This window comes from Hippichthys cyanospilos, chromosome 1 (genome assembly GCF_059441005.1).
Source record: "Hippichthys cyanospilos isolate Australia breed blue-spotted pipefish chromosome 1, RoL_Hcya_1.0, whole genome shotgun sequence".
Taxonomy (NCBI): Eukaryota; Metazoa; Chordata; class Actinopteri; order Syngnathiformes; family Syngnathidae; genus Hippichthys; species Hippichthys cyanospilos.
The window spans coordinates 24,752,093-24,774,279 of record NC_142369.1 but is presented as its reverse complement, the minus strand read 5'-3'; the positions used below and the strand labels follow the sequence as shown (position 1 = coordinate 24,774,279).

At 43.3% G+C, this 22,187-nt stretch overlaps 1 protein-coding gene across 1 annotated transcript; it reads right to left on the bottom strand.

Annotated features, from left to right (window-relative positions):
- Window positions 1–725: 725 nt before the first annotated feature.
- Window positions 726–21,941, bottom strand: epg5 (ectopic P-granules autophagy protein 5 homolog (C. elegans)). The gene is made up of 46 exons (XM_088426276.1): window positions 21,436–21,941; window positions 21,104–21,205; window positions 20,402–21,019; window positions 19,112–19,372; window positions 18,821–19,019; window positions 18,440–18,576; window positions 18,239–18,346; window positions 18,080–18,153; window positions 17,730–17,838; window positions 16,734–16,848; window positions 16,519–16,669; window positions 16,269–16,430; window positions 16,030–16,187; window positions 15,712–15,863; window positions 14,928–15,068; window positions 14,682–14,843; window positions 14,484–14,606; window positions 14,146–14,408; window positions 13,929–14,069; window positions 13,687–13,831; window positions 13,089–13,286; window positions 12,896–13,003; window positions 12,688–12,810; window positions 12,446–12,612; window positions 12,111–12,347; window positions 11,917–12,040; window positions 11,670–11,814; window positions 11,125–11,296; window positions 10,889–11,051; window positions 10,658–10,800; window positions 10,240–10,396; window positions 9,975–10,169; window positions 9,685–9,898; window positions 9,109–9,293; window positions 8,730–8,937; window positions 8,575–8,650; window positions 7,746–7,849; window positions 7,470–7,645; window positions 7,123–7,350; window positions 6,835–7,044; window positions 5,614–5,758; window positions 5,281–5,523; window positions 4,987–5,200; window positions 3,236–3,454; window positions 3,055–3,169; window positions 726–2,983 (listed from the first exon to the last, which is right to left on the bottom strand). Exons 1-46 carry the CDS (start codon window positions 21,481–21,483, stop codon window positions 2,801–2,803), a joined length of 7,821 nt encoding a protein of 2,606 aa, XP_088282402.1. The 5' UTR covers window positions 21,484–21,941; the 3' UTR covers window positions 726–2,800.
- Window positions 21,942–22,187: the final 246 nt, after the last annotated feature.

Sequence of the window (22,187 nt, the reverse complement as noted above, 5' to 3'; positions counted from 1 at the left end):
GAGTCATTGCTGGTGACTTTTAAGTGTTAAGTGCACAAGAAGGCGCTCGCAGCAGGGCAAACTGCCCTGATGGGTCACTTCCAGAAAAGCGCGCGCTTGAGTCATCGGGCCCTCATCACCTGTTGGTCTGTCTCACACACGCGCATATGCGTACGCGCACCCACAAAGTGCACGCAAGGGTTCATGAGGGCCAGTCGTTCGAACCTCCGACAAATGACACCTAGTGCCCGATGCCAAAGCACGCATTGTGGCCGAGTACAGCAACTGCCATGTTGACCCAATGCCCACTGCATGAACCCCTGGGATCATGCCTCAGCAAAACCAAGAACACACACACGTCAAGAGAAAAAGAGACATTGTAGATTCTAAACGATGACGTTTCAAAGATGATTTTTTGGGAGATGGAGAGCTGTCGAAGACAACTAATGCTAATATTTATGCAATTCGTGCAAAGAAGTACTCAGACCCCTCCATAAATGTTCAACAAAGATGATAGAAGGTTAGTTAAGAATGGGTTTGCTTTATTTTTCCTCATGTGCCTGTGTTCTCAACTCAAGTGAAGTCAACTTTTTTGCAAAGTATATAAACAAATAACTTTAAAAACAACCATCACTGCCAACGAAGTAAAGAAATGTTTGTCATGTGGGCTGAAATAATTGAGTGCAACTGCACTCAGTATACAATATGTAACCCCCAGGCAAAAATGATGGCATCACAAGTAGACGATGTTCATGCAGTTGTTTAATTTTGTAGAAAAAGACAACAGTTATACCAAATGGCAACATCCTGGCTTGAAGAAACATGAAAAGAAATCAAGAAAAAATATGTGCTAGTTCGGAACAACTGCTCTTTTAGATCAAGCGGAAGCAGACAATTATGGAATCGCATCAAGGAAAAAAAATAGTGGTTGGTATGTGAGGCAGTACAACTATATGACTGCCCTCAAAAAAACAACAAAATTACAAAGGGAGAACAAATATTCCTTAAATGACTTAATTATTCGAAAAAACACCTCGGATGATTGTAGAAAGTCTTTTGATTATTTGAATCAGTTTAGATGTTGACAGTTAGATTTCTAAACCTTCTGTGAAGGGTTGAATAATACACGTCGGATAGAGGTTAGAAAGGGCTGAGTAGTATACAAAGGAAACTCTGAAAGTGCACATTTGCGCTCCGCCTGTCTAGGACCAACAATGCAACAATTCCTGACCTGATGCTGCGTTTCCATGGCGACACGGGGACGTGGCAGACACCGATATGTCTGCCAGGAGTGCTTGTCTCATTTTTAAAGATTTGTGCGGATGCCAGAATGGTATGCTCTTCCCAGCACGGCCGAGTTACATAAATTGGGCCCGCTTCATCGCGTCATCTGCTACAGAAGGTCGACGAGAGCGCCAGACGCATCACACCGACGCACGTGTGGAAACCAGAGCATGTGCGGCCCCCCTCCTCGTATTGTTGCCGTCTTCCCCATCCTCTCCAGCTCCTTTCTTACTTCTACCATTCGCGTAACCATAGAGACCGCTGTTAGCCTCAAGTTGTGTCAGACGAGGACACTCGACGTATGCGCACGTGAGCTTCGCCTCACACAGGCATCCACGCTGAACACTCCTTTACACAAAGATGATTTATTTTGCAATCCGGACACCTCCAGTGTTGTTTGGAAAGAAAACAGTCTCTGAGTCTCAGACGCACTGTGAAGCCGCTTTTCCACATGCAAGAACTGTCCCCGCTTTCTCCTCCCGACACCGAGACAAACAGCAGGTGTGAGACGTTGTCTCGGGGCTCGTTTCTGATCACTTGGAAGGAATTGCTTTCCACATTAACAGTCACCCCACGGCACACACTGAAAATGTAGAAAACAGGTGAAGCTGAAGAAACGACCATTACATAACACCATTTGTGCGGGTGTGTTTTTTTTCTTTTTTTTTTTGGGAGGGGGTTACTTTGTCTCTAAAAGTGCCCCAACCTTTTCATACCTGTCTCAGTACCCATAATTATGGCAATCATGCAAAAAAGGGTGAAAAAAAGTGTCTTTGGTGAAAAAAGGAAGGCTACTGAGGAGTATTACAGCCACACTGAAAAGAAAAACATGTATGCGTAAATGTTATGAGAGCATTTGTTGAAAACAACTGTATTTTTCTTCTGAGAAAAAAATGCAAGACATTACAAATGACATTATACATTTCTTATTGATGATGGTGCTGATTGATAAATGATGTAAGAGTATTTAAAGTATAATATCTTCAAAAGTTCTTAACACACTTGTTTGTTTCTGCATTGGCCTGCGATCACAAGCCCCCCCCAACACACACATACTATTATAGTTTTCAGTGTGGCCTTAAATATTCCTTCTTAGAAAGCACTTTTGGGCCGACATGAATATTCTGAACCCAGGTTCCGAGTTGATTCAGAAAGGCAGCGGTCTTTTGTGTGAAACGCACAGAGGCTCTATTTTGTAGGTGTTCTTAAAAGCTTTTTGTCAGTATGTCCTCCACTTTCCTCCCTTTGTCCTTTCGTACTTGATTTCTCGGAACTCTCTCTTCCGCAGTCTCGAGTCGAGATTCCGTTTCAATAAATACTCCACGATGATCAACAGATATCGTAAGACATGAAAAAGGCGAATGCTGCGAGCGGGAACAAAGAGATGCAAATAAATGGGATAGGTTCTTCCAAAGGAGGACAGAGTCTTCTATTGAGATGTTCCTTCACAAAGGCCACTTATCAATCAGTAGTCACCAATTTCGAGATCATTGCGATTTTTTTTCCCGAAAATCCATCCATCCGGGCAGCGTTGGCTTCAATGCATATTGTGCAGGTATCTGAGGTCGGGATAAAGCAGGTTTGTCAGCAGCGCCACGAGTCGGGGTCCGTCCTTAAGACAGTGTCCTGGGTAGCGGATGAACTGGAGGGCTTTTTTCACCGAGTCTTCCAATTCAGCGTACTGCTTATTGCCGGTCATGGATTGGAGCATCTCCAACATCTGAGCGAAAAACAAAATCGAATTGACATAACAGAGAGACGCTTAAAACGGGTCGCGCCTCAGCCGCCTACCTGCTGTGCTTTTGCGGAGGGTTGCAAGTCGGCGGTGGGCTGGAGTCGGATATCGCTTTCTGATGCCACCTGCACGGAGAGGAATGCCGCCAGGCTGCGAACCGCCACTCGGAACCTAGATGCACAGCACAGCGTGACTTCGCGGCTGTGCGAGTTCGATGAGCCGAACGCGAAAGCTTACTTGTTGGAGACAGGGGACTTCTTCCCGAGACCGAAGGCCCCAAGTAGTCCGGAGTTGAGTCTTTCTTCTCCCAGCTGCAGCAGCCTGCTCTGCAACCTCATCAGACCTGTGACCACCCCTGATAATTCACTGTGGCCCGCTTGAGGCTGCAGCTGCTCCAGTGACAGATTCAGTGCTTTGTGCCACCACAGAAACAGCTTGGCTTCATTGCCTGGTCCGCTGGACACGCAGAACACAATGGATCACGAAGACTTATTTTTGAAAACGTGATTGATTTTGAGGGACGACGGGGGGGGGGGGGATAAGTGCTTCAAAAACGGCGGCGCTACACTGGTGACATGAGATTGAACCGCATACATCAAAGTCGGATTGGCGAGCCTCACTTTACAATCACAGTTCAAGTGCGCTTTTGGCTAACTTTGATTTTGCTGGAACAAAGAGGTTGAACAAAATTACGACATGCCTGGGAAGAAAGTGTAGTCAAAGATGACTGATTATAGTAAATTTTATGTTTTAAATGTTGAGCTATTGCAAATATTTCATTTTAAGAAGGGTAAAGTATTTGGCAGGGTTGTATTGCGGTTTATTGTTTGTGTCCCTGATTTGAAGATCACTTTTTTCATTTCTCTTCAAAGTACACAAACCCAATTCAAATAAAATTGGGACAAAAAATTGCAAATAAGAACACAATGATTTGCAAAATCACAACATTATTTAATGTTCAAATTAGTAAACTTTGTCATCCTTTTCAAGCACGTCCGCCTCACAGTTAAAGGGACCCAAGTTCAAATCCACCCTGCTGGAAAAGCCGTTCATCACCCACACAAAGAAACGCCGCCGGCTCCTCTGGGCCCGAGTTCATCTAAGCTGGACTGATGCAAAGTGGAAAAGCATGCTGTGGTCTGATGAGTCCACATTTCAAATTGTCTTACCAAATTGTGGACATCATGTCCAGGTCCAAGAGGAAAAGAATCGTTTGTATTGTTATGGGTGCAAAGTTCAAAAGCAAGCATCTGTGATGGTACAGTAAGTGGTTGTGTTGGTGACAAACGCATGGGCAACTTACAAAGCTGCGAAGGCACCTTTAATGCTGATAAACACATGACCCCGTCTCAGTGTTTTGGAACAGCCATCAAATTAAAAGTTAATGACTATTTGCTAATAACAAGAGTTGGTACTTTAAATATATCATCTTTGTAGCCTAATCAATTAAATATAGGCTGAACATAACTCAACATCCCAACTTGTTTGGAATTTTGTTTGTACTTACTGCAATGAAAAACCTCATTGAATGCCATAAGGACAGGGAAGGACAAGACAAAATGTGCACACTCAAGCAGGCGCTGCCTCTACAATAGCTAAAGCACAGTTTTATGTGTACAGTAGCAATGTACATTTGCTATGTGTGTAAAAAACGCTTGTTATAATCGGTCTAAGTCTGTTTTAATGCGTTCAGATGTTTTCAAGGCATTTAGTGGGAGGGAAACGTAAGATATTTTTATAAGGTCTCTCAATTGGTGGGTTTGAATGCAATCACTTGCTATTACCGTGGCTCGTTGTATATGAATATTGATTGAAACACATTTATTTAGGTGGGATTTCTAAATATTCCACGACGAATGAATGACGTAACTTGCAGGTGGCTACGATAGACTCCTTTGAATTTTTTCCTCTGCATCCCTGCTCGCGTAAACATCGGACCAAAGCGCTCCACGTCACTCTTAAGACGATTTGCAAAGAAACTCGCAAACCTTGGGAAAACCTGACTGGTCCACGCGTTGATCAGAGCCAGAGTCCTCCTCTCATTGGCTGCTGTGTGTTCCGAGTTAAGGCGCTGCAGGATGAAGACATAGAGTGTGAGGAAGCTGCCTCCCGATTGACTCTCAGACAGAAAGTCTTCCACTGTGAGCTCTGGCACTTGCAGCGATGCCAACACGGGACCCCAGCCAGCACTCTCCTCCTCAGCTGCGCGACGGCACGGGACGTTACATTACAAACAGGAAATCTACAATTGCAGCGGATGGCTGTTAAGGATGCTTATTTACCGTGATTGAAGTAAGCTGTGATGCACGCTTCCATGATTCGAGTCATGTGGCTCACTGAGGCCAGGCAGCGGGAGCACGCGGTGAGCAGAGGCAGAATTGGAAAGCCTCTCCCCTTCTTGTCCAGCCAGGTGATGACACCAAGTGCGAGGGCCTCGCCTGTGGCCACGTTGACTCCGTTGAGCACTGCCAGAGCGCCGCTAAAAAGGCTGCAGAATGCCATGTGCCTCTGCTCCAAACCGGTTTCTGTGGAGCACACCAGGAAGCGCCAGATGGTGCGTGAATACTTGACTAATAAAGGGCCATGAAGATGTTTGCTGGAGAAGATGGGCTCACCTGGTGGGCTGAATGTAACAATGCTTTCCAACAGCGTTTCCAGCTGCGTCTCCAGGATACTCACACTAATGCTGCCTGCTTGCTCCAGAGCGACCAGACACTGCACACACCAGCACACGTACGCGCTGGCCTTCAGCGTCTCCTCCTGGCACACGTACAAAATCACACTGATTTATGCAAGCTGTTACAAGTTGTTGAAGGGAGGATGTAATAATCAATGCAGTGGGTCAGTTGTCTTGGGTCTTGCAACATACAGTTATGTTGACCATTAGAATATATAGTTCAAACATATTAAGGCTGTAGAATACAACAGTATTCCCAAGAAGCACTAGGGACGCAGTGCAGGAGAATATAACCTCACTAACCAGTAGGTGGCAGTCAAGCATAAAATGAGCCGAGTCTGCTCATTAAGAAGAAGACGTAGAAAAAGAACATGAAGTTATTGTCTTCATAATCGCAAGCGGCAGTTCCACTTTGAAGTTTACTCATGGAATATCGATTTATCGTCTGTGACATGATAACATTTACCTATAATGTTACGTATGTGTGAATTAATTGGTAGTCAGTGTTTGTTGACCTAAAATGGTAATCGCTAGTACAACCATGCTAATCGCTATTGCTAACTGGTTAGCATGGGTACATTTTGTTGTAAAAATTCTTATCTCCAGAGGATACTGTAATAATGATTAGTTATATCGACTACCACCAGGGGACATTGTTTCCCAACTGTCAATTGATACCCATTTTAAAAAATTGGCAAAAAATTGGAATAAATTTGGTTTGAATTGACCAAAAATGAAATTTTGGCTACTAATTGATTCAAATTTGCTTAAAAGAAAATCATGTGCTTGGTTCTAAGTAGGCTTATTTTTATCGGTTTGCACTCAGCAAGTAACTTAGTTGTGTTGCAAGCCTTGTTTATATATTGCTTGTTTAGTTGCTGTGATTCTTTAGTTTGCCTTATTATATTATAAAGGACTGATGTACGGGCAGAATGTCAAGTCAAGCTCTCAGGCTGTCATGTCAAATTGTGTTCCGAGTCTAGTTTCCGAGTTTAATTTCCCATGCGCACTGTGGTTTTGCTGGATTTTTGTGCATAAAGACGTTCTACTTTTCGACTTCCGCGTCCCGTCTGCTTCTAGGTACAAGTCCTCCTCTTCACGTGACACAACTAATGTTCTAGTGGCTAAGAAATGTGTGAAATAACAGAAACCGACTTACCGTGTGAGCAGCTTCATAAGGGCTGGAGTAAAGTCCAGCAGCACTGCGCAGTGATTTAAGCAGTAGCTGAGATGCTGAATCAGCGCTGAGCAGAACGGAGGGAGTATAGTGAGTGTTAACATATCCCAGAACTCCTTGGTAAGATGAAAGATCTAGATGGTGCCAAGGCAGAGATGTGCATTGGATCAAGAGATTGAGAAGCGGCGAGTCCTGGATAAAGACAGACAAAACATAAGTTGCCTTTGTACCACGGGACATCCCAGTTGGTAAACATTATTTTGCTGTCACCTGTTGACTGAGGAGCTGCTCTTCTTTTGCCAAAAAAACCAGCATGTATAACAGGTACACCAGCATGGCGTGCGATTCCTTCTTCTGAGGGTCCACATTGGACTGAAGTTGACCTGTTACAGTTTCTAGAGGTGGATTTAAGTGGTTGCTTAGGACGCTGATCCAGTTAACTTCACATAAAACCTCCCCCAAAAACAAGAAGCAGCTTTTGGGACTCCCTCTCTCCACCTGTATGCACGAATGAGAACATGAAAAACGTGACTTTCTCACCCAGGGATGACTGCACATAAAAGGTTTATAATAGATCAATACAACAATCACCATGCACAACATTAAAAGAGTCTCACATTGAAGAGTTGCTCCATGAGCATTGTGTCAGGATGCAAGTTTTTCCATGGCAGATTGCGCAGGTGAGAGTGGTGCAGGTACAGCAGGTATTCTGGTGTCCGTGGGGAGGTGCAGCTTTCGCAGTATTGCATCAGACTAAGCCACAGGGGACCTCTCTGGCCAGGGAGTAGGCGGTCTGCAATGTATGTGAATGCACATGCGCACACAGTGCAGTTAGACATCCCACACAACATATATAGTAAACTCAAGAAATTGCGCATGGTGGCTTGGGTTACCTTTGAATCTCTGATGGAGTTTGTCAATGAGCTGAGCATAGAGGCCAACGAGACACCCTGCCTCACTCGCATCTGTCTCCAGCCAGGGGTAGCACTTGATATTACTGCCACAAAAAAAGTGTTGATGATAATGGTTAGCAAAAAGTAAAACAGAGTGTAGACATGACTACATCAGATCCTATTATGAAAAAAACCTACAAATGTTGAATAGGGGCAACTGATGTTCTTCTGAAGATGTTTCGTGAAACGAAAAGCTTCTTCAGCTCTCAATTTAAAGCCATGTTTCCATAGACGGTATCTACTCAGCTCTACTTGACTCTACACCAAAGAACATTGCGTCCCCACCACCGTGGCTACTACCCAGAAGCCCCTCCTCAACTTGCCAGTGACATCAAATTAACAGTGACTGTACATAACAAAAATGAATGATTGTACCTGGTGCTTAGTTCGTGTCTTATTTAGTTACTGCATCAACTGGAAGGTGATATTCACTTAAAGTCCAACAAAGAAAGGTTGTGGAAGCTATTCTTTTTCCCCTCTTTGTCATTTGCCATTTATGGCATTGACTGATTACCCTGGGTGGTACATTCAAATCTGTCTTGGACCAATCAATGGACTCCAATGTACAGTATTTACATCACATTTTTGAATCCAGGCTACGCTTTGGAACGACAAAAGGTACCCAAAAGAGCGCCATCAGTATTTATAAAACATGATAAAGCTATACAATTCCACCTACACATTTCATCACATAAGGGATTACCATTCATCATACTACATGCGCTGTAATACAACTTTCTGAAAACATGGCTGTGACCGGCTGACATACCTTCCATTTTCAGTGCTCAGAGGAAAAATCCAAGGCCTAAATAACTTCACAATCTTGCTGTGCAGGTCACGAAGAACTGCAAAAACACTCATGTTACGATGACATAAGCGAAAGAGCAAAACTTTTATGTTGAATGATTTGTGATTGTGGTTTACCTATTATTATTCTACCGCTGCCCACAGAGTCTCTAGCACAGCTACTAAGTGCCACATTGCTTAGAGAGCTGACCAAATAGTCCCAGAAAGAAACAACCTCACTGATGTAAGGAGACCAGGCTGAGTAGAGACCAAAACTACGCAGGTCAGGTTTGCTGAGGCGACTGCGAAGCAAATAATCACTAAGCCAATCTATTGTCTCATCCACCTGTAAGAAACGCATAAAGTAGACAAGGGTAAGCTTGAAATCACATTTTGTACAAACTTTTAGTCAATTCGGATTGTCGACTGAATCAAGAGGAAAAGCCAACTATAGCTTCTATTGGAGTTTATAGATGAGATTGAATTCACTGTTGACTTCAACGAACAAGTTAGTCACCTGCTGAGGGGAAAGGGTGACTGGTGATCTGTAGGAAGACCCTCGGGATGCTGATGCACGTGCAGAGATATCAACACTGACGCCTTGTTCATTTTTGTTCTTGCTGCAATGGGATGACGGCGAGCAGCCAAGCACCCGCATCGTCACTTTCCAGCACTCTGGACTCAGTAATTGGCTTGAGGAGCCTGTTTAGAAAAGTTTTAGAACAATGACTAGACATTTTGAACATCACATAAGATGGATGGCCTCTCCAACGATCAAAATGTAAATCAGGCAAGAAAAGCAATAATATCACAGTGAAGTGATACCACAGCTGGTAGTGTGGAGAATTTAAGACAAATCACACTGCTGTGGGGTCAATTTGCATGGTACATCGTACTCAAAATATCCCAAAATAGTTTAAAAAAAACAAAAAAACAACAACATTAAAACAACTACACTTCCTGTCGACTTTAGTGTAACCACGCTGGATGTGCAGTGTCAAAAAAAAAAGACAACAACGTCACAAATTATGACGAAAAATATAGATATTTTCATCTGCTATCTTTTGTTATGCGGAAAAACACACACACTTACTGGTCATGAGCAGACGCAGGCAGTCGCTGTAGTGGTCAGGGAAGTGGTGGCGCAGAAGGGAGGTCCAATGTTTGGTGAAAAGGTGGAACGGCGTGAGGAGTTCTGGTTCAGGATCTCGGCCGCACACGCAAAGACCGCCGTGCACTAGTTCTAGTAAACGGGTTCTCTCGGAAAACACGGGATGTGCTTCGCTCAGCCAGCCGGACAAATCAAACTGAAAAGGATGTAGGAGAAAAGTGAAATAAAACGGCTGTGGTTGGACTTGAGATTTCTCTACTAATTGGACTAACCTTTGTGAGCAGCATGAAAATGACATCTGCACTATCAAGGTGTAGTGACATCACCACATCTTGGTAGAGGGAGACCAGCTGGGCAGGAGCTGCATTAGGTGTGAAAAAAGGAGAAATGAGAGGGCAAAGACGCCTCTGCTCCAAGATTGTCTTCAGGACACGACTACACTCTTCAGCATTTCCCTGGATGAACACCTTGATACGAAAGAAGACATAACAGGTTCACTGGGCCGATTTTCACACACGCGGGTGCGCATGGGTGTACCTGTCCCAATATCTCCACACACGAGGAGAGGTACTGGCGTGTTGGTGGATGTCGTAGTGTGTCTTCACACACATAGGAGACCACTTTGAAGAAGGCTGATACACCAACTTGCTGCACTGATGGGGATTTTTGTGATTTGTACGTGTTCACCAGAGCTCTGCGTACAACAGACAGAATTTAAGCTTTTAACAAAAAGCCATCTCCCTACAGTTTTGCTTAAAGTTTGTTTCAGCACAATCTTAGAAGGGTTCTTATAGTAGGGCAGAGGTTTTACACAGAAACATTTGCATTTGGAAAAAAAATGAAATAAATATTCTTCGTGTTGTTTGTAAGCCTAAGGGTTCCTATGAGAATAATTTTGAGGCAGAGAACCTTTTCTGAACGAATGTATACATAGCTGATATTTGTTCATATTTACGTGATAAAGTTCTCTGTGTGGACCGCGGCATGAGCCAGGCTTTGAGGTGGCGGAGCCATAGCATCAGTTTGAAGGTTCTTGATGTCCCTTCGCAGTGACGTGATCTGAGTTTGCACTGCTTCCTGTCGCTGTAAACATTCACACTGCACAAATAAATCACAGAGAGTCACATAAGTGAATTCAAAGCAAGACATCTGAAAATGTTTCGAGGCGCAATGAGAGAGGTCATACCGTGACAGTGATATTAGCTGGACCCTGGCATGGCTGCCCTCCTCTCCCTTTACATTCCAAGGTCATGGTCACTTGCTCTGGCCTGTTTTTATAAAGCAGGGGGAGACTCTCCAGAAGCTCCTGTTCCATTGCTACCTGCTGGGCTTCTCGCGATACTGCGATCCTGACATCACATAAGCACATCTGGTGGCTGTTTTCCTCGCACCGTTCAACGCCGTTTTACAATTCCAAGATACCTGGCTTGCTCCTGCAGAATGCTGAGATCCCTCTGCAGAAGTTCGACAGCAGCTTTGGAGTCGGAGAGACATACGTTGGGAAATTCTGCCACTGGAATCTTCATATGTTGGAGTTCAGGAGGTGGGAGTGGAACTGAATGCTTCTGCAAGTTTGACTGGATACGCTCCCTTGCTTCAGAACGAGACACGCAAACATTTGATACTTAGAGTGTCATAATAATATCATCACGTCTGCCAAAAAGGCTTGGATATATTTGTTTGTGTGGCTGTCTTTTATACAATTTGAACATCCAACTTAAATTTCTGTGAAGAAAATCATTCATGTTGCTCAAATAGTTTGAAGTTTTGTCTTTTTCAGCATTATTTAGTTGCTATATCAAAACAATAGATATACGGTATTTCTAGCATTCCTCTTTCAGCAATCATGTTAGTGTATAGCACAAACAAAACTTAATAACCGTGGAAAACATTGACATTTCCCAGCTGGTAATCTACTTCAGTGAACTGACGGTAAAATATTTGTACTGTTTTGTTTTTTTTCAAACCATTGGTAAGGCTCGTGTAGTCCGTAGAGCTGGAATTCTGGGATTGAAGGAAAGATGGTTCGCTCTGCACCTTCTCCCACAAGGACAGAACCTCTTTCTTGTCATACTGCAGACGCTCCTGGTCCACATACTCTAGCCACAATTCCTAAAAAAAAATCTTTATCAGATTTTTAAATATAAAGTGTTTCACAGCATTAATGAGAATGTTTAAATATTTGACTCTTTCTTCAAGAAATATGAGGCAGACCTGTTGCTGCTGCATAACCTGTGCAAGTCTGTGTGGTTCATATTCAGGAGGAAGAGAGGGAAGGTAAACTTCCTGCTTCTGCAGCGTTTCATCATCCAACCAAACAGCAAAAACACTAAACAACCTGCCAGACAAAAAATGATCTTGGTTTCCTGCTAAACGTCACAGTGAGAAGTAAAAATATTAAAGCCTACCTGACCAGCTCTGTGTGCAGCTGAGGAGACGTGAAATAGGAGTGACCGGGGCTGGCAGGATGTCGGTCGCACTGGTCGTCTGCTGAGGTTGTGTTCTTCTGAGGCACTTTGAGGGCCTGGCTGGCAGCATGGTGGAAGTCAGATACGGTTTGTATTCGCTGCCTCAAGTCTCGCAGCAAAGTGGCTTGAGAGGAAGCCTGGAAGAATCGGCGCCCGATGCATCCACCTGCAGCCAGTCTGGAGGAAACATGGATACATAGTGCATTCCCTTGAGAGTTCTTTTCCAGAAAAGTAATTCCACCATTGTTATTGATTAAATTATAAGAGAATCATACCCATAATCGGGACCAGGCTGCCTGAGGTAGAGTTGCAGGAACTTCTGCCAAACCAGAGGTACGAGGGGATGGTCAGGGGGTGTGGCTAACGCCTGCCAGGCCCATCGATACACTTGTAACCGCTGCAAAGACGGTGTGACTGGCAACTTCAGCCTCTGCTGGGCCCTCTGGCTCAGGCACAGTAATCGCAGTCAATTAGATATTGGTCAAACATCTATTTTGATAGTCGTTCACTTTTGCACCTTTAAGGCTAGCTCTGGAGAGATATTAGGCTCTGACAGAAGCTCATTTTCAACACATCGCCGGAGCTGAGAGTCTTCCTCAAATGTGCCTTCCATATTAAGCACCATCCAGGCAAACCAAACCTATCAAGAACACTAATACTGTCAACAAGTGAGATAAAAAAAAAAAAAAAAAACTGGTGAACTGATGAGCCTTAGAAACACTTACCTCTCCAATCAGTGATTGGCCCTCAATGAAAGAAGGTGTTGCATTTCCAGCAATCCAGCCAACCAGAGAGGAGAGAAGACCTCGATCTCCATGGTAACCCAAAGCATTCTGCATTCAAATCACGGCATTACGAACTTTCCTCATTTGCCTTTTGGACTGGACATGGAATTCACACAGTCACCGATGCAAATACCTTATGATGCTGTTGCAGGAGCTTCAGCAGACATTCCTCCTGATGATGTGTGAATGCAGCACAGCAGATCTGATCCATGAGGAACAACACAGTTTTGTCCCGGTACCATAAGTTCTGCTGAGTCAAAATCCCCACCCAAAACTCCAGCACTGCTGCAGCGCCAACGCGACCAGGCTGGGAACTCTCGACCACATGGCTCTGGAGGACAAATAAACATGCGTTGATTAATCATGGATGGTAAAACTCCTCATCCTCAAAATAAGCGCCACTGCTATGTAACAGTATGGCCAAAATGTAGAAAAGCTTGGTCATAGACATTTTTGAAAACAGGTGATAAAGGATTGATATCATTGGAACTGAAACGTAAATTTAACATCTCTCATCTTTTAAAACGGCCACACCTTGTTGAAAAAACATTCTGATAGGTCTCAGTGTTCACAACCAAAATCAATGGGAGCTTAGAAAAACATGTACATTTAATGGTTTTTGTGGAAAAGGTGCTGGAATATAAAATATAATAGAATAAAATAGAATACCTTTATTGTCAGCTGTACAGACACTGGCTACAGAAACTAATGGAATTATTGAAATGATTTACCTGAATAACACTGTTCAGCAGTCGAACATTGTCCCCATAGTTTGTTCCAGTGAGGAGCGGTGCGACCCGGTGTGTGACTTGCTGCGTCACACCCTGAGGACATACGCTGTCGTACTGCAAGAATAACTGAATGCAACTAACAAACCTAACACAAACAGAAAAGACACAGGATGTTAAGTGTTAATGAGGCAGCAAATATATTGGGAATACATAAGGATTTGTCAAAGGTGGATTTAGTTTACTGGGAATTGTTGAGAAGGTAGAAACTGAGTGGGTAGATTTGGGGAAGAATGGTGTCCAGAAGATGCACAGCCGCTCGCAGGTGGCGTGACTGAATCAGACTCTTTAACAAGCTGACTCCATCAGTACAAAAGTGCTCCAGGCTTTTGAAAAATCAAGCACATGAATTAAGCCCTTTCACTGACCTGTAGAACTCATTAGGAATGCATGAGTCCATACCTGTGTCCCACTGTTGTCATGGCAATGGATAGGTAAGCTCCAATAGGGATGCCTGCTTTGACGGCCCGAAGAACGGAGTGCATGCTGGGAGAGTGTGTAAGTTCTGCAGTTGGAATGGACGCTAAAGCAGGTACTGACCACGCCCCTTTTTGGTTCTGCGCATTGGCGTGAAGCTTCAGCCTGAGTAGGAGCTGCCACGCCCATTGACTGAAAGATGCTTCAGGGGACACGCCTAAGCGAAGGACACTCGCAAGATAAGACACCTAAAGACAAAAACCAGGCATTCTCGGTCCAACTTTGCCAAAATCAAATGCAGTGGATGTCTGACTATGAGTTACCTGTTTAATTCCTTCTGATATGAGGCCGCTATAGGGTTTGTCAGTCAGGTACTTTTGATAAGCCTCAGCCACCAGCAGAGCCACTTTACTGTGCAGTGATGATGACAAGGCCAGGGATCCATCCTGAAAAACCAAACGGGCTTAGTTATTTCAAACCTGAAGCGTACATAAGACAACTGAGGAAACTTTTGAAAGCACCTGTGAATATCCCCAGTTCAGACCCTCCAGTATAACACAGGCCAGACGATTCTCCACAGCCGAGAGAGGATGCTGGAGCAACCACCCTCCGATCACACATATCTCCTCCGGTTGTGGATGCCACAGGTTCAGAGGAAGCTCTTTACATAAGTACAGTGCCACCTAACACATAGAAGGGGTTTGGGTTTGACGTGTGTATTTTACATACTGTCCCCTGGTGAGAATTCAGGACACAAAAGGACTAACCATGCCCACAGTTTGGATGGTTTCTCTCAGCCTCTCCAAAAGCACAGAGATAATGTAGGGATGGGCTGATGCTATGGTGGCCAACAACTCTCTTCCAACTTTAGAGTAAATTTCTCTGGTTGACACGCTCACATAAGACACCTGTAAACAAATCAAAGTGAAATCATCTAGTTTTACACTGGACATGCACAGGCCACAGCTTTAGGTACACCTACAGTCTGATGAGATCCAGCTCAAGAGTTGTATCAAAAATTTGCCTCCCATAAGAAGCTCATCATCATAAAGAGGTAAGTTCTCTCGATTTTGCTACAATGCTCGAGGCATTTTTTTCCTCTTAAATTGGAGTTCTTATTAAAGCTGCATTGTTCATTTTGTTGTGTCCAGACACAGTTTTTGGCTTGACTGGTTGAGGTAATTCAACAAATCTCCATTACATTAACACGCAGTCCAAACTATACATAAAAATATAATAGAATTACAAAAACTGCATCTTAACGGTTATCTGCCAGACATGTATGCCTTGAGTCTGCGATCGCAAAACATCAACAAAAGGGTCGATACAATTATCGGACAAAAGTATGAGTACCGATATGTTGAGATAAGGTCGGGTATCGGCCCAATACGATACCTGGTATCTGTGCTTGCCCATCCCTACTTAAATTCCTTGCGGACACATAATTATCATTACAGCTCTTGGAATTGGTTTCACTGGATGTGCTGGTGTAGCTCATGTAATCATAGATAAAAAAATACATCTCCTTTCCTTGGCACATTCTTGTCATACCTGGTAAATCAGCAGAGTAATAGTTGTGACGAAGGCTGGATCCGAGTACTGAGTGGGTATGGCCATGTGTGCGAGTGCAGTGAGGAGGGAGATACCGTCAGAGCTGTTCACCTCACACAACCACAGCTCAAACCTGTCTTGGTGTTCTGGCTCTGTAACAAAGATGGTCAGCCCATGATCACCGGTGGATACAGTTCAACGACCTTCCAAGCATATCAATTTAAACATTTCAAGAAACGTTTGGTTTTATATACACTGAAAGTAGGTCGAATAAAACTTTCGTGGCTGCTGTAAATAATACTCTTGTAATTTGTTTACCTCTTAGAGCTTGAATGCAGGACTGTGTGTCCCCAGAATTACTAAGAGTTTCCTGTCCTGCTGTTTCGGCACACTGCATGACGTAAAGGATCCTCCAAAGCATGGAGCTGGACAGTGTGCCATATGGCATCTCAGACATGAATAACCAAATTCCCAACCTGTAAAAGAAATAATAATGGATTATGCATAGATGGGTTTTTTTGCTCTCTTCAGAGAAATTTTTGAAAATTGTACCACACCTTTTGTTTCTGAGAACATGCAAAACAGCCCTGAGAAAAAGATGATCATATTCCATCTGCAGCTTTTCCAGAGGCAACGCGTGCACATGAGCGCTAGATCCACTGGTAGCGGTCACACTGACATATTGTGCCCAGTGATCACTGACATAACACAGCGTCATCCTGCAAGAGAGAAAAAAACAATGACATTTTCTGCTAATAAATGTGGAATGTGGCTGTATCAACTGCATGATCCCCTTGATGCACTGACCGTATGATGTGTCCTATTCGTTTCACAAGCTGTCTGTATCGGGCCCTGTTGTAGGTTTGCAAGCCAAGGGCAAGAACTTCAATAAGTGAGGATGCAAAAGCAAACACGCGCATCATCTTCTGACTGGAATACCCCTGAGGCTCATAGACACCTACAAACAAGTGACAATCTTAGTTGGAGCTTTAGTAAACAAAAGTAACGTCACAAACATTTACCGTCCTTGTCGATCCCAAGCATGTGTGAATAGAGCTGCTGGAACGGGAATTGGGACATAATGGCTACGAGGTCATCTTCACAGAGCAGTAACCAACTGCTGTCTGGATCCTCATCCTAAAAAAATGAGGACAGCACATTTGGCATTCAGTTTATCAAAAAAAAAAAAAAGCAGCAGATTTGGCATTAAGTCAACAGACTGACATTTTCTCAAAATTAACATTCATTTAGTTCAGGCGGTCGTGATGTAGTCTCCCCAGGTAACGTCAGCTTTCTACTAAAGAACGTTGACTTTACAAGCAATTTCTATCTGCATTATTTGCGTCAGTCAAATTGGCTTTGGCTATTTGTTAGAGTATTAGACATTTATCAATGAGGCTCATTAGCAGAGGGGAAGGCAAAGTCTCCGCCAAATACAGTATATGCATATTACCTCGTTTAAATAAGCGTGAATACCATGGAGAACTGAGATGGTTTCTGCTCGGCATCTCAGTGACGCGTTTCACCATCTGCGTGTGTTTTGCAAATAAGACGCTATCTTTTTTGCTTCCCTTTCGCCACATAGTGCCATGCAAAACAAATTTGGCAATAAAGTGTTTTTTGTTTCTAAAAAATGCCATTAGTAATCCGATTTTGCCAGTGGCTTAGATCTGTGAGAACTGGCCATAGTTTTTGAGGTTGCATCAAAGGTGTAACACAGGTGTGAAATCACTGGTTTGAGGGGGACTGCCAGAAGCTGGAATGGGTAAATTAAGTCAAACGCTGGCACCAACTTCCCCTGCACTGTTATGATGAAAGTGATTATTGCAGATCAAGTTTTGTATGTCACATTATACATATGCCATCACAATTCTAATCATCTGTGCGCAGAAAGTGTGCTATGTTGTATTGAGTTGTCTGAGGTGACAGGGTGATAAAAGTTGGGTGTGTTGATATAGCTTTGAAGCATTAATTTCGCACAAGCTGTGTGAAAGATGAAATTGACTAGCTATGAGTACCTCCTCTCCTCCTTCATCCACTAGAGTCCAGTTGCCTGACTCAGGTCCAGATGAAGCCGAATTGAGGCCCTCACATGGTTTCATGTGACTCAAAAACTCTGCACGGTGTCTAAAGTCAGAACAGAGATTGAATTGGGTGAGTGATATGTTATGCTTTTATTTTGAAGGGATCCTAGTAATTCAACACATTGCCCATCTTATGCAATCCAATACAACTTATCATAACAGGAGTACTCTAAAAAAACATAAGCGACCTAACCGCGCACAAATAAGTATTCACTTTACTTTGATCATAAATATTACCTAACTACAGGTACCTAATGTTGCGGGCAATGAGTGTCTTTACTTACCGAGCAGGCGACATCAGAATCGCCAAAGCCTGCATGAAGTCCTGCACCCCACTGTTGTTCCCACATACTTCAATCTGAACAGATCATAATTTGTTCAGTATAGGTAATTTTGTGTATATCCTGTATGACAACTAATAGAAAATTGTTTTCTTAGCCAACCTGGAGGAAAAGGGCAGCCCACTTGCCGACCCCTGCAGGACAGCACAACAGATGACAAAGCATGAAGAGATGGTCCCCTGGCCCTCCAACATGGAGCAGCACAGCCACCTAGTCATAACACATGACAACATGGATTTACTGAGCCACGAAGAAGAAATGCTCACAAAGGGAGCGTGTGTGTGTTTGTAGGTACTGTATTACCAGTATTTCCAACCAGTGATGGATGTCTGCTTGGAACTGTGCGTCATCAAGGACTTTTCTTGTGAAGCTAAAGAGGACACTGATGGCATCTTTCAATGGTTGAATGGAACGGGCCTGTCTTTGGCTAGTTGGACAATCTGATGGGAGAAATAAAAACACCTCAGATCAGGGGCACAGCCAATTTGCACATCCTGTTTTGTCAGTGATACTGTTGCTTGCCTGTGTGTGTGGTCTGCTTCAATGTGCCGTGTGCAACAAAAAATGACCCAGAATATAAATCTAATTTCAGTATAATGGAGCTTAATCAGCATCATAAATAAATAATAAAATAAACAATGCGGGATGTGCAACGCTTTTGGTGATGATGTAAGTGTATGTTACCTTTTAATAAGCGGTATAAGAATGATTCCACCTGGAGGCGCGACAACGAAGCAGTATATGCATGCAAGGCCACCTTCTGATGGAGAAGTTCATTGCGAATTTCTAAAAGTTTGCTCAGCTCAGCCAGCACGCCCTGACTGAAGTCTGCTTGCTGGAAGCGATGGTATCCACACACTTTGGATTGATCTCCACATACACCCTGTAGAAGAGAAAAGCAAATACATTAGCATATTATTTTTTTCATAGGATTCACTGCATATTTGTGCTTGTTTTGTTTTAGGAAAACTTAACCTGGAGTGTTAGCTGTTCATCTCTGAAACTCCACAGACGATTTTGAGTGCTTTTACAGTCAGACGACTGTGTGTGCAATTGTGTGTGAGATTGGGTCAGCTGTCTGCGGCAGCGCCAGTAGTTTTGCAGCAGTTCGGCTAATTCGTGGCTGTCCTGTCGAGCCAGCGAACAGAACTGGGTTGTGCATACTTCAATGCCTTCCAGCCAAGCTCGTAACCCTCCTCCAGGCTCCCAAACACTCAGCTGCTCCAATGTGAATGGCTGCAAAAGAAAACGATATGAAACTGGTACGGGGTTATGAATTAATCATCCATCCTTGCTTCTATCAGTCCATCCATTCTTCCCTCCATCCGTCAATCCTAACCGCTTGTCCTCACGAGGGTCATGGGTCTGCTGAACTTAATGCCAACGGTCTTCAGACCGTAGGCGGGGTACAACCTGAACCGTCTGCCAGCCAATCGCAGGGCACACAAAAACAAAACAACCATTCAAACTCACAAACACACCAAAGGGCAATTTGGAGTAATACTTTATAATAATGATCAGCCATGCAGCCCTTACTTTTAGTCCTTATTCTGTTCAGGGTGACGGGTGAAACGGCACCTATTCCCCATCTTGATTCCTGGACTAAGCCGCGGCATTTGCATCACCCATGAAAAATACATTAAAAATTCTTCAAAGACAACTATGCTCACTTTTGAATGTGATAGAAAACAACTGTCTGTATGATGCATTATCGCAATTCTCAAATGGGGGTACGTGAAGGCACTTCAGGGGGGTTTGTGCAACTTTAACACGGTTTCTGCATGTATCGGCAAATCTTTACAATTGGATTGGATTGCATTGCTTTCCAATTGCATTGGAATACCATGAAAGGAGCAGCACATTTCTCTTTTCAAAGTAAGAGCAAACTTATTGGAAGTTGAACAACTTGTTAAATTGTGTTATAGTGACTCCTTTGCAAATCTTTGTATGCCTTTTTTTCTGTTAAGGTTTATATGGATGCTCATTAGTGATGCAAATTTTCAGCAGACGAGTCATAAATAAAACAGATGATGTTACATGAGCCATCTTCTGTAAAACACGCCTGGATATACTGCTACAAATGTTGTTTAAAAGTTTTAAAAATCAAAACGTGGATGGGACAGCCCGCTGTCTTTTTTCATCCCAAAATGCTTTGCGTTGGTTAGGGGGTACTTGGCTGAAAAAATATTTCTGAGAGGGTACATTGAAAAAGGGCTGCGAAGCAATGTATTAAGCAATATTATGTTCTTTAGTATTTTAAATTACCTGAACTTCTGTTGTTGTTCTTGGTAATTCAGGATAGAGTTTGTTCTTGGAAAGTTCAGCTACAGACTCCAAAGGCAGCAAACTCGGAGGAGATGATTCCTGCTCGGCAAGGGCTAAAACCGCAGGACCTTTCCCACAACTTTTTACAGATTCCCTGTGAAACTCTAACAAGGATCCCTCCTCGAGTGTTGGGACAGATGGGTACAGCGAAGGAGCACTGGGGACATGTTTTATGTCCAAATGTGTCGAGGCACAAGACATTTGTGATATGTTTTGTAGCTGAAGCACCAAATCGCTCGTGCCCTCTGTTTCTTTCTGCTGTGTCTGTTCCACTGAAGCTTGTGATGATTCTGACGAATCTAGAGCAATGTGCTGGGTCTGACTTAATGCAGACGTTAATGCAGTTCGTGACACGGAAGTCTCATGCGACTCTGCATGCAAAGCTAATGTCTGGGCTTTAGTCTCAAGTACAAGAGTTGGCTTATGCTTTTCCTCTTGTAGTTCTTGATTTGGGAGGCAAAGGGGGATGCTGGTAAATTCGGAGCAGGAACCCTCATCACTAACGGTTGAGGGGGTCGCATCTCCCTTGTCTTCTTTCGTTTTATGCTTTCTGACAACCTGAGAATGGAAAAAAATATATAATCAGAAAATATATGATGGAGGTTATCTGCACAAAAAACAATAAAGTTCCAAGTTCCATACAAGGCATCCTTGCACTAGTCGTTCGGAGGAGGAACCCTCATCACAAATGGTTGCGGGGGTAGCATCTCCCTTGTCTTCTTTCGTTTTATGCTTCTTGACCAGCTGAGAATTGAAAAATAAAAGAATGTAATCAGAAAATATATGATTTAAGTTATCTACAATACATAAATATATAAATAAATAAACAAATAAATAAAGTCCCAGACAAGGCCTTTTATGCACTATTGGCTGGCAACTTGTACACTAATATTAATGTTTATTTACATGGTCTCTAAGCCATCAAATACAGTACTGTACAAAAAAAAGAACGAATACAGAAGAGCAATAGTCACCTTTCCACTGACTTTTGCCTTGGTCTTCTTAGGTCTTACAGCCTCCATCTCTCGGCCGAGTCTCACATCACAACTGCCACGGTAAACACTTTGCTGACAGAGGCGGTCTTCGTAGAAATATTAGGCTCACAGAATTCACAAGCCATAGGTCAAGTGAGCAAACAACGTTCTTTCCCCTGATAAGCAGCAAGTGGCAGCTTGTGTTGACAAGATAAATGCCGACAAGACTTGTATGCACAGATATTTCGGAGGCACGTTAACCACATTTAAGTAAACAATTACAAGCGTTTGATGTTCACGGACTAGGCATCTGAGATGACATAGAAGGTTGCAACATTTACGACGGAGTCAAAGCTAGCCTGGTGCTAAAGGGAATGGACTTGTTTGGTCAGCGCGCAGTCTTGCCGATGTTTATTTATTTTACCAGAGTCGCGAACGTCTTTTTTGGCTCCTCGTGTCATAGAAGTACGAAAACATTTTGTGCAAGCAAGTGACACAATACCGTAGTCTCGGTTCAGCTGTCATTTGTTTTGTTTTTCCAGGAACCGTACTGAGTCACGTGGTAACTCCACCTTACTACGGAGGTCGAGGGTGGTCAAACTCTATTTAACCAACAACCTACAAATGATCTGTTTTTCGTCAACATAATGTTGGCAGAATGCCATTTTTATGCATGATTAACAACAGACGGCGTTAGCACCTAGCTTTTGTGATCAAATTATACAATATTTTATTGTCGAGTGAATCTAGTA

Excerpts from the sequence above, each read along its gene's own strand:
- epg5 (XM_088426276.1), bottom strand. The coding sequence starts at position 21,483 with ATGGAGGCTGTAAGACCTAAGAAGACCAAGGCAAAAGTCAGTGGAAAG. Across the intron at positions 16,431-16,518 it reads CGAATAGGACACATCATACG|GATGACGCTGTGTTATGTCA; the intron begins GTCAGTGCATCA and ends TCTCTCTTGCAG. Across the intron at positions 13,287-13,686 it reads TGCTGAACAGTGTTATTCAG|AGCCATGTGGTCGAGAGTTC; the intron begins GTAAATCATTTC and ends TTTGTCCTCCAG.